This window comes from Morus notabilis, unplaced genomic scaffold (assembly GCF_000414095.1).
Source record: "Morus notabilis unplaced genomic scaffold, ASM41409v2 Scaffold946, whole genome shotgun sequence".
NCBI classification, from domain to species: Eukaryota; Viridiplantae; Streptophyta; class Magnoliopsida; order Rosales; family Moraceae; genus Morus; species Morus notabilis.
This window is the reverse complement of record NW_010359240.1, coordinates 485,700-499,176: the sequence shown is the minus strand read 5'-3', so window position 1 is coordinate 499,176 and position 13,477 is coordinate 485,700. Positions and strand designations below refer to the sequence as shown.

At 31.6% G+C, this 13,477-nt stretch overlaps 1 protein-coding gene across 1 annotated transcript; it reads left to right on the top strand.

The window, feature by feature from the left end:
• Positions 1-8,926: 8,926 nt before the first annotated feature.
• On the top strand, positions 8,927-9,337 carry LOC21400825. The gene has a single exon (XM_010093851.1). It carries the CDS (start codon positions 8,927-8,929, stop codon positions 9,335-9,337), a length of 411 nt encoding a protein of 136 aa, XP_010092153.1.
• Positions 9,338-13,477: the final 4,140 nt, after the last annotated feature.

Below are 13,477 nucleotides of genomic sequence, written 5' to 3'. Positions count from 1 at the left end.
AACTTGTACGTCAATAGGCTTATAATAATAAACATGCAAAAGTGGACTGTGAAGATAAAGATTTCACGCCGTTATATCTACATATCTTTCAAAGCTAACTATTTTCTCTCTTCAATGTGGATCTATAGACGTGACAGGACTTAAAATATTAAAACTTTGAATTAGCTCATTTATTTATTTATTTTTTGCACTTGGAAGTTTCTCAAGTTGGGAGTAGATCTAACTAAAATCACGTCAGATTAAAAAATTTTATATAATAGACAATTTTTAATACAAATTTAACGGATAAAAACAAAGGCTTTTCAATAATTTATTTTTGTAGGACCAATTAGAGAAACTGCCATTTTCTTCCCGAACTTGTTTTATAGTTATACTTTTGGCCGCCAAAGTTATTGCTCTTTGCAAGTACTTTTCGTCATTGTGTGCATGCGTTAACGTTATGTTATATATTGTCGGCTGCGACCAAAGAATAACAAAGTTTACTTGATTAAAAAATAATTTCGTGCATAATAAACGTGATCAAATGAAAGTACCTATGAAAATTTGTTTGCATATGAATGAAATGATGGAAATATATATAGTTAAATAATAATCCTTTTGGTGCCAATGTGGATTTTCCACAATTGTGTAAAAAGGGCCAGACCAAGTGTTGATTTGGTCCTCTACGTACTTAAGTTATTGAGAAAAATTTAGAAGAACGACCTCTAACGAGAGAGCATATAAAAATTTATGATTTTTTAAGAAAATATTATAAGATTTACGTCCTTGCTTACTCTTCTTATATATATATATATATTAATTTACAAAGTAATAAAGTTTTAAGATACAAAACTAAAGAAATATTGAATTAAGGGAATACATATAGAGCATGTTGGATAATGGGGTATAAATTTCAGTTCAAATGGTTCTGCTACAGTGTTTTTTTTTCTTTTTCATGAAAATTTAGATTTTAATTCAGATCATCCAGTTTGAATCCATGAACCAAACAAACCTATATATTTTTAAATTTTATCAATAAAAACTATGTTAGTTTACCAATCCATCCAAAAAGCTTAAGCTATTAGGGGGTGGGCCAACAATAGTTTTAATACTTTAACACTCCCCCTCACGTGTGGGCTGGACAATAGGCAATCGTGTGGGTAAATTAATTAGAAAGCCCAACACGTGAATATTTAAACCCGGGATATATTAAAGACCTGATAACAATTTAAATGGGAATAAAGAGTGCAATTACATGGATTTGAACTCATGACCTCTCGTTCTGATACCATGTTAGTTTACCAATCCATCCTAAAAACTTAAGCTATTAGGGGGTGGGCCAACAATAATTTTAATACTTTAACATATTATAATAGAGAAAATTATTGAACTTACCTTAGAGTACATGAATTTAGATTTGTATCACTTACTCTTGATTAATACCCTTTCAACTAATATAATTATTTGATTAAAAAATATATTAATCAAATGTAAAAGATAAAAATTCAAGCCACACACTCTAAAAGTATTTGTCTTATTTTCCCATTTTATTATTAAATTTCAGGCTTGGCCATATCTTAGCCAATTATGACCGATGAGCCAATTATGTCTGACACATTTGAATAATATATATGGATCGGGACTTCCGAAGAGACGGGACAATAATAAGAATTCAAAGTTTCCCAAATGCCATCAAATTAGATTAGATTTTCAATAAAGGGGTGAATAATTAATTAAACTGTTATTTTGACCTATATATTATCTACATAACAATGCACACATATCTTTTAATGCATGTTCCAAGAAACTAGTAGTTGTGGAATTAGTAAAAGTAATTAAAAAAATGAAACTTTAAAATCTTATACATGTTTAGATCATATTGATGAGCGACAACTGAATATATTGTAGAAAACTTTTTGTTTTAGTATAGCCATGATTAATTTTCATTATTAAACTTATGATTATAGCTTTGACCCGCAAACCATTTTCGTTGAATTACTTTTTGATATTGATCATTCTTACTTTGTACAGTAAAAAATGAATCAAAATAAAAACAGTCAAGTTTATACACTACACGTATATACACACATATGTCTATATCATCTACTGTATATTATATATAGACACATACATGTCCATTATATATGTTTATATATCATGATGAGCGACAATAATTGACATGATTATGCTTTTTTACGTGTAGCTATGACCCGCAAATGATTTTCTTTGTATTATAGTAGTAATACTTTTTGATATTGCTCGTTCTTTGCGTAGTAAAAAAATTGAATCAAAATAACAAGAGTCAAGTATTTATATATATGTATACGCATAGTTTGAAATGCTAGGTAGCAGATTGGTATTGTTGTGCTATGTGCTTTCATACACTATATATCGTCTACTATGATGCATTTACACACATATATATATATATACACACATGTCTATTATATATGTGTTGACATATGTACACATATGTAGGCAAACATACAAATTAAAACGCAAGCATATGCGTATGTAGACATTAATATAGTATTTATATATGTACATATTATATATATGTATAGAATATCTCGTCTAATTTCTTTTTCGCCTTGAAATAATAGTTCAAAAATGTATAATAGACGAATTCAAAAGTACTTTCCTATGCCGTCAAATTAGATTACGTGCTTGAAATATTTAACAAACAAAATTAAAGTACTCCGCATGCAGAGGTAGTGAATTGTTAATTTGACAAATTACAGTCACTATCACACACACACACACACATATCTATTAGATAAAATTTCAACTCATATATATTACTTTAAAATCTTATCAAAATCTTTAGATTAATAAGCAATAATTAACGTCGTCTAAAACCTTGAATACAGCTACAAGATTTCATTTTCGTTGAATTAATGCTTTTCACTTATATATTCCCATGCATAGTAAAAAAATGAATCAAAATTAAAAATAAACTCAGGTACTTTAGATGGTTTGAGCTGCTAGCCAGCAAGTTGGCAGTGTTATATATACGTATATACATACATACATATATATATATAATGTTAGACTTGACAGACAATGACCTATACCTACATAAATAATGGACGTACGAATGCATGCATATTTTCATATGACGTATATATGTTAGACTTGGTAAACTTTTTAACTAGCAAATCAGAAACATTAATTAACATAAGTAGTCTATAATCACAAACTGCTACTTGTACAGAAAAAAAAAAAAAAAACTATAGAAAGTAAAATTAGCACGATAAAATTATTTGGTGCCAACTTTTGTTTAATAAACAAATAAATAAATGGAGAGATAGGAAATTAAGGGTCTGTTTAGTTCGCTAATTCGAATTTTTAATTCGAGTCGAGATGCGACTTTATGTGAGAGTTTTTTACTATAGTAAAAAAGTTAGATGTGACTGTTTCTGAGAGCTTTTTACTGTAGCAAAACTCGAATTCTAAACTCAAATCGGTAAAATAAACGGGGCCTAAATATAGAGACTATATCTTCCAACTAGATTGATAACCACTAAATAACTCAACCAAAACCCCACTTTATTTCTTTATTTTATTAAAAAGATAATAAAGAGTTAATAAAGATAAAAATACGAATGATTCTAAAAAAAAGTACATTTGTGTATTTATTATATATATACATATATACACCAATACATATATATGTATACCGGTTGATCTTTTTCTTCCCTTTGCACACAATTTTATTTTATATCCGGCACCAAAAATTATCTTTAATGCTAATGTTAATGTCAATTTTGTATTTGACACTGAAAAGTATGATAATAACATATATAGTTGATATGGTAATTTCATTTGTGCTCCAATGCTAATGTTATTTTAAATGTTAAATTTACTTTTTGTTATAATAATTAAGTTTTGAAAGTTGTAAAAGTAAATTCTTAATTTTAAAATAATTTAATATGTAAATATTGTAATGATTAAATGAAAAAGTAGACAAATCAACTAGTAGCATTTAATTAACGCTAAAATTTGACATATTCTATATTTCATAGTAAATTAATCACTAAGTATAACATATGTTAAATTTAAGATTAAGAATAATATTATATTAGAGAGTGATTTTCTTATTTGAATGTAACATTTTACATAATTGGTACAATAATTAAGCATTGCAAATATTGCAGATGCTTAGTAATTAAATGGTTGTATATAACTTAAATATATAGTACTCTCATAGGATTCTTGGTGCGGAATGCAGATAGTCATGTGGTTGGTGATCCCATGTTGTGCAGGACCTACCAATCGTAATTGGGCCGCTAACATATATTATGGACCCGTTTAGTTTGCACATTTGAGTTTTTAATTTGAGTTAAGATGTTACTCTATGTGAGAGTTTTTTACTGTAATAAAAAAGTTAGTTATGACTGATTCTGAAAGATTTTTACTATAGCAAAACTCAAATTCTAAACTCCAATCGGTGAAATGAACGAGACCTATGAATATTCATAATATATTTATACATATATATATATATATATATTGAAAACAGACCAAAAATAAAAAGAACAAAATTGAGCAGTACACAAACCTTCATTTTCTGAATCGCAATACAAGAAATTACATGCATATTTAATAGTATGATCAAACAAATTAAATTGGCCAGGGTGGCAACTGAATTGACAATTAATGACTTATATTTGGGTCAAAAAGAAAAAAGATATGTGTGTGTGTGTGTGTATATATATATATATACACACACCCGCGCGACTTGATCAACTGATGAAAAATACAGATTTATCAAAAAAAAAAGAAAAGAAAAAAACACACACACACACAAGATAATTGAACATTTACTGGAAAACCACTGGGCCCAGCGAGAAAACTGATAGATGAGACAATAACGAGAAGACTAGTTTAAAATTAAAACATATGAAACTCATAAAAATTAAAAACTAAGTCCTTACACAAGTTTCAGTAATTACAGAAATAAAAATAAAAAAGGTTACAACTTGGCCAGAGAATCTAGAGAAGGTATGTCAAGTTTTTATAATTGTTAAATCTACATTATTTTTATTTTTATTTTTACATAATTTTCTACATATTTAATGAGCAGCTTAGCCCTACATGTAGTCTAAATTAATACTCTAATATACTTGACATGTTGGTATATTAGCGTACCGAAGAAAATCCCTCTTTCAGAAATTCATAGTCATTCTACAACAAACTCATTAAAAATATTTAGGCTAGCTTGGCCCTACGGCCTACATGTAGTCCAAATTAAGACTCTAATTTCTTTGTAACAAAACACGAAAACTCTAATCTTCGAGTTATTTATTATTATTATTTTGCTAATCAATTCAAGTTATTTAATTGAAATTTACAGATGACTTGGTCACATAGAAAGTTATAATTCTAAGTCAAGAGTCAAGACCATGTTAATTTGTTAAACTTTAAAGAATATTAATAAATCAAGAAAAAAAACTATTCCTTTAAACATTTTATAATTATGTATAAAAAAAAAGATTAACAAATTGAACACACACTTTCATCTAACTAGTATATAGTGGTGGATGTATAAAAACATATCTATGAGATTATACACAAAGGTTACAACTCACAAGACTTTTGTCTAACCAATGAACATTATCATGGCCCTCCATTACAATACGTATACATACATTATTGCATGTGACCATCATTGCAATATCCAACAATATTATTATTTCGAGTGAAATCATCTTAAAATGACGGATAATCACAACCATTCAATTTGATTACCACGTGTAACGATCCCATGCATATTAGGTGGGTGATGATGTCATATTGCGTGTTTGGAGAACCAAAATCACGTGAGTGGCACGTGAAATGGCCTCTTTCTATGGTTTTGAACGGTAGCTAACATGGAAGGTTGGTAGGAAGGAGGCAACGAGCCAATTACTTAAACTAACTCACCAACCATGCACAAATATGGTAAAAAAGTTTTAGGTCCCGTTTAATTTATCAATTTAAATTTAAAATTTTAATTTTATTATAGTAAAAAAATTTTAAAAATAGTCACGTTTAACTTTTTTATTACAATAAAAAGCTATCACATAAAGTCACATCTCAACTAAATTTAAAAATTTAAATCCGCGAACTAAACGAGCCTAATTTTCCCCTTTTTATTCATGGTTTATGCTTTTGTAATTTTTATAGTGCTTTTGGGAGAGATTGGAGGTTTTGATCCTAATCCTAACACCGTTCATATCATGCATAAACTATGATATTCCAAAAGTTATCTTTCAAGCTCAGAGTAACAATATTTGTTAAGTTCCTCACTTGGGTAACTCGATAACCCACTATTTTACTAATTAAATTTTTTTTTTCTAATTGATTTTGTTGATTGTAATGTCTAATGCTCTAATTTTGAGTTATTAATATTCAAATCACTTTTAAAAAAATCACACTGTTGATATTACCATAATTAGAGGCCAACATGAAAGACAAAGTTCAACATTGATCTTGTGAAAGAAATATTTAGTACACATTCAAAATTCAAAGGTTGACAAATATAATAGAATTAGATCAGTTAATTACACGAGATGAGGAGTAAATAAACGCATGCATGGCATAATTAAGAAATTTGACTAACTTTTGTTGTACATTGCTAAACTAATGTGAAGATAAAAGATTCTAACTTTAGTTTTATGGTTAAAGTAAACAATTGGTGGTAGGCTACATTAGTGTTTCCTTGTAATTGCCATATATTCTTGTGCGTTGAATCATGAATATTTAAAATTGCCATTTTTAAAATAAAATTAGTGCACTCTCTTCCGAAATAACTTGGTGAGCACTAGAGATGAGTAATGTAATGAGAAAATTACTACCTCGTTCATTTCACCGATTTGAATTTTTAATTTTAAATTTTTACAGTAAAAAGCTCTCAGAATATGTCACATCTAACTTTTTCTGCTACAGTGAAAAGCTCTCTGAAAATGTCACATCTCAGCTCAAATTGAAAACTCGAATCCATAAAATGAACGAGGTCTGCATGTTTTTGTATCTTGATTTGCTTAAAAGAACAAAGTCGAGTTTTTTATCCCATGCACAAAATTTGATGAGGACTGGAGATCATTAATGGGGTGTTTAATATAAAGATTTGTGTCATAATTTGAATTATAATTTGTAATTTATTATAGTATTTTTTTTAAAAAAATACACATAAATTAAAAATAATTCTGCATCTGTCAATTAAACGTTCACGATTTGACTTATGGATAAGATCAAGCTAGTTGTTACGCATATAATTGGGTAATGATGAAAAAGTTGCATACGTTAGTTGCATTTATCGTAATCAAAGCGAGCAAGCTCGCACGTGACTGAGCAGTGAGACCTTCAATGAAAGATTCCTTTTGCAAGTTTGTGTTCACACCTGTGTGCTTTAAAATATGTGAAAAGATTCCCTTCGCTAAAGCCTTTTCACACTAGGAAAAGTCCATTTTGGCCATGGTTTAGTTTTGTTGGTACCGGCTTCGTTTGGTGTGGCTCGTGGAGAGATGTTCATGGCTACTCAAGTTTGTCAAAGAGACAATATGTGTGTGTATTTTTTAAGGTTTTATACCTTAGGTTTATTTAACAACCGTTATTTATTTTTTAATCTCATTAAATGTATACCTTTTAATTACATTTAATATATAAATTGATACATTATCTCAATTTAGGGTATTTTTTAGATATTAATTAAGGTCAAAACCATAAGTTTAAAGGGTTTATTTCTAGTTTTTAATTTTTTTTATTTGAGAGAATTTTTCATATTTTTAATGTCAGGATCAAGAATTGACCTTAAAAGAGTATAAATTTGTGTATAAAATCTAACTTAAATGAATACATTCGATGACATAAGAAATATGAAATATAGTATTTAAATAAGCCTTAAACACAATGTATTAAAAGATAAATATCATTTTTTTTATATATAATGAAAGAAACATGTAAGCCTCGTTCGTTTCGCTGATTCGAGTTTTGCTACAGTAAAAAATTCTCACAAACAGTCACATCTAACTTTTTTATTACAGTAAAAAACTCTCACATAAAATCACATCTCAACTCGAATTCTAAATTCGAATCAGCGAAATGAACGAGGCAGTAGGTTGGTCTTCAATTTTTTATTGGATATGAACAATAAATACGAAATCTTAGATTTATTGTCGTACAAATGTAGGTAGGACTTGGGGGCAACAACAGCGATGATGAAATGCTTTTACCAAATGCAAGGGTCTTAATCACTAAACAAAATTAACCATCTTGTGAAAGAATATTAATATTACTAATCGCTACATTGAAGAAGCTAGTCAAAGAGTAATTGCTCAGGCAATATCATGATACTAGTGTTGGATTCTTTTCACACTTCATTCATTAGTGACTTTTAGGTTTAATTTCATACATATATATTGGATTCTTTTCACACTTCATTCATTAGTGACTTTTAGGTTTAATTTCATACATATATATTGGATTCTTTTCACACTTCATTCATTAGTGACTTTTAGGTTTAATTTCATATATATATATATATATTTATATATATGCGCGCTTACATGAGCTCATTAGCTGATTAAGCCGAGCCGAGCTGCACGAGCCGAGCCACCGTCGGGTGCGACTGACTTTTTGAGACAACTAACATGGTGTCACACTTGGCTCCTCATTTGGAGCCAATCCCAAATTGGTAGCAAATGAGGTCAGACGAGCCATCACATGCCACGTAGACAACATGCCATCCAACGTGGCAAACAAAAAAATTAGGTTTGACTTTTTCCTCCCTACTTGATCTCTTTCACACTACCTCTCCATCTCCTCTCACCGCCACATGATCCCATCTTTTGCTATATATATAGCACAAGCCTCTCCATTGCCAAAAATCTTGCTCTCTCACAAATAACATACACATCAAAAAAAAAAAAAAAAAAACACCAAAATAAGAAAAAAAAAATAAAACATGGGAAATTGTATGCGGCGCGAGTCATCGATGAGGTGGGGCGGCGAGGATTGGGGCTCTCCGGCGGCGGATCATGGGCTTTTTCCGGTCAACAAAAGTGGTGGAACGTCCAAAAATGACATAATGGAGATTGAAGAGGATCAAGGGTTAATTCTCAAGCATGGCGGTGAAAAAGGCTTTGTCAATGCCACTTCTAGCTATTCTAATTACGGTACAAGTACAACTAGTGGTACGGAGGTGAAGATAAAGATCACGAAGAAGCAATTGGAGAAGTTGCTGGGCAAAATGGACGTAAAGGACATGTCCGTACAACAAGTTTTGGCCCAGTTGATCAGCGTTAGTGATAAATACCAAACACAGCAAATACGGTCTTGGAGGCCTGCCTTGCAAAGCATTCCCGAGGTAGACTGATCACGACCATAGATCATGATCAGCTAATTGGTGATGGGGAATATGAACGGTGGTGATGAGATCACAGTGATGGAGATATGTGATGGATCTCTGTGGGCCCTTTATTCCTCTCGCGGTGAACTGGGTCACCGTTAATTGTTTTTGTATGTAAATTTTTTTTTTTTTTTTTTTGGTTGGAAAAGAATATACATTAGGATTTGTTCAATGTACATGCTAGAAAGATGTATAATTTGGTTTGAAGATAATAGGTGAAAATTTTGTCCTCTCTCTCTTGTATTAATGTGTGGCAAACTTCAAGTAGGGGAATTATTTGGAGACTTTTGGATGAGTGACCCAAAATGATCCAAAGACAGCCTAAAAGCATGTAAGTAAACACGGGACTTATTAGAAGCAGTCTGTTGGGCAAATTGAGTGTGTTTGGTTTAAGGATCCGTCATAATTCGTGTCTCGTTATAATATTTTTTCTCACAAAAAATACACATAAATTTATAATGATTCTGAATCATGATTCTAAATTTATCAACCAAACGTCTACTTAATTTAAAGTATTGTGTATTCAAGTTATGAGACGAAAAATTTCTCATTGTTTATTTATTGTCTTGTAAATTTTTTTGGGAACCTATTTTGTAAAATATTTTGATATTGTGGAATGGAATATAGTTTTGAAATTATTGGGTCTCAAGTAAAATCTCCCATCTTGTGGAGCCTTAAAAAAGTTGTTTTTGTTTTGTTTTGTTTTGTTTCGTTTATTGTTTTTTCTTTTTTCTTTTTGGGAGAATGATAGAAATAATATATTTGGTGAGATGCTCGGTAAATTATAACATATTTTTTTTAAATAGTAGATTATAACATAATTTGATATTTTAAGTTTAAAATATTATTAAAAACTCAATAACACCCCTAAGCCTACTTTCTATCTCTCTTCCCCTCCCTTTCTAGTCAATAATAGGTCATTTCATACTCTATTTAAATTGGGTTTTGAAGTCTAATTATCAAATTTGCACAGAAAGGCCAAGCTCATTTTTCCTTTTTTTTTCCTTTTCTTTTTCTTCCTTTTTCTCATTTTTTATCTCCTTCTATCTCTCTTCCACGTTCACCTTCTCCTTCCCCCTCTCTCTCTCCACGGCGGTAAAGATCTCGACAAGCTGAGCATGTTGACATGTTGCACGACCTCCAACTCTGCTAGAATCAGCCGCAATCGCAGGGTGAAGTTCTGAAAACAATCGAAACTTCCGATCGCGATATCTCTTCTGTCTGATATCCAATTGAGGTGATTTCAGTTCATGTAGATTCAGTGTGAAGAGACGAAGAAAACCCATCACTTTTCATAGCTTAATTCTGGCCGGACCACCACCGTCCATGGTGGGCAGAATTCCTGCCACCGCCGACGTCGTTCACCTCCTTCTCGGCTGCAGTTTTCAACACTGCCAGTGTCAATGGACTCAAATAAGAACGCTGAGCAAAATCCCTATGCCAATTTCACAGTCCCGCCATCATTTCCGGAGAATAGAGTTCACCGCTGCCACCGTTGGAGTGTTGGTTCCGATGATCCAACTGTTGGATCGTTATAATTTTAGTGTCAAAACACTCAGAATGAAGTAAGTAACAAAAACCCTCAACCAATTTTAAGGTCCCACAGTTAGAAAATCAAGATCCAAGCTGATAGATTATGTCGAAGTTGGCGGCGATTGACCACATCATTAAACTCAGAGGGGCCAAGGGTAAGACCTAAGTCCGCTGTAGGAAAACTCTCTGGGAGCCTCCGTCGCCGCCTGTGGGTGAATTTCAGTGAGCTTTTATTCAGCAGCCTCCCAACCTTCCTTCGTCAATCCGAGACCATATCCTGACTCGTTTCGACGTGTTGAACGCAACAGTGACCTCCGTTTGTTCCGATTCCATTACGTTGAAAAGTCTACCAATACTATGCACGCGGATCGAGACTCGAATGGAATCATTGATGTCAGAGCGAGCGCGTGGAATTGCTATCTAAGAGGTAAGATATTATTGTCAATATCATTGTTAGCATGTTTTAAAGTGTTTTGACCTATGTAAATGTTTTTAAAGATAATATATGTTTGACAAAGAAAGATATTTTAAGAGAATAGCTTGATTATTGCTATTGATCTCATAATGAAATGATTTAAAGTTTTAACATATATTTTCTTAAGATAAAATATCTTGTGAACTGATAAACCCGCTGATTGTCTAGACAAGATATGAATATCATATCCTTGACGACAAAACCCGAAACCTAGACGGACCACTACGGTGGTGTTTGGCCTTGCATTGGTCGTAAGTAATTTAATTACTTAAATTACTTACTGGTTGTCTGTAATATGAAATTTTAGTTTATTTTATTTTTCAGAAAAAAGTTATTTTGTTCTGACTGATTTGTTTGTGTATGTACTTTCATTTATTTATTTAGTTTTATAAAATTATATCCTATTGAGCATTTCACTCACATTTTTTTTATTTTTAATGTTTTAACTTCCTTCAAGAGTTAGCAGTTTAAATTTACATCATGACAAGTGAATATCAATAAATTAAAGGCGTAAAATTTAAAATTTATTTAAAATTTAAAATTTTAATTTTGAGATATATTATATTTTTATATATAAATTATATTAATCGACACTATCTCAAAATTATATTATATTAAACTTTATGAATTATTTTAAATATTATTTATAAAAAAAACTCCAAACATTATATTTTAATATTTATTTTGTAAATATGTATTTTTCTTAGATTTTATTGATTAATCTCGTTTAATTAAATTTAAGTCTCGTTCATTTAACCGATTCGAATTTTCAGTTTTAAGTTTTTACAATAAAAAACTCTCAGAAAATGTCACATCTAACTTTTTCTGCTATAGTGAAAAATTCTCAAAAAATATCACATCTAAACTCAAATTAAAAACTCAAATTTGTGAAGTGAACGAGCCATTAATTCTTTCAATAATTACAGTCTCATTTGGGGTCGTGACAATCATGAGCAATACACAAAAAAAAATCATCCAATAAAATCTCATGTCTCATAATTCTTTTAAAAAACGACCAAAAATCTCATATTAACAAAAATACTCAGGCCCGTTTAGTTCGTTGATTTGAGTTTTTAATTCGAATTAAAATGTAATTTTATGTAAAATTTTTTTACTGTAATAAAAAAATTAAATGTAATTATTTGTCAAAATTTTTTCCTGTAAAAAAACTTAAAATTTTAAACTTGAATTATTGAAATAAACGCCCTCATATTCAGTGGCCGTGGTTCTGTTGACCTTGGTTTTGCTTCTCACGCAGATCTACGGCAGATCTGAGATTCCGTCGCCTACGTCGCAGTTTTAGGTTCTCCGTCGTCGGTTTGCGTCGCTGTTCTCGGAGCGATTCCGTCGTCCTCGTCGCGGTTCTTGGAGCGAATCCATCTCGTCGTCATGTCGTCGTCGTCGCCAAGATCTGGTCGGAGATGGTTCGTGTCACGTTTCTCAGATTGAGTCGGTCGTCATCGTCGTGGTTTTTGGAGTAACTCCATCTCCCAGTCATGTCGTCGCCGCCAGCCAGGATCTGATCAGACGTGGTTCATATCCGTCATGTTGTCGCTTTCCTGGCTCAGAGGAGGGAGGAGCAGAGGTCCTCGGAGTTTGGCCGGCGAGGATCCGCCTCAATATCGCTGGTCGGCATTTGGTTCCAAAAGCCGGAGTTTGGCCGGCGATATTTTAGAGAGAGAGAGAGAGAGAGGAGTTGTAGGAGTGGAAGAGTGAAGGAGAGAGGCGGCGGTTGGGGAAACTGAGGGGAAAAAAGATTAACCCTAAGAAGGGTTAATTTGGTAAATACAATTTTTTTGGTTTCTGAAAAATTAAGATATGCTATTATTTACTAAGTTTTAAAAAACATGCTATTAACTTTAAAATCATATCTAAACTATGTTATTTAGTGTATTTTTCCTTTCTTTTTTTAATAAGTTGAACTGGTCTCAGTTAGAGGTAGGGCTGTTCATGAGTTGGGTTGGTGCGGGGTAGGATTTTTTTTTCCCGCCCCAAAGGGTGTGGGTTGCACATATTTAGCCCCAACGATGTTAGACAAATTTCACAACCCAACGATGTTCGGGTTGGGTTGGGGCGGTGCGGGGTGGGTTGGATAGTCA

Coding starts and splice junctions, on each gene's coding strand:
- LOC21400825 (XM_010093851.1), top strand. CDS start 8,927: ATGGGAAATTGTATGCGGCGCGAGTCATCGATGAGGTGGGGCGGCGAG.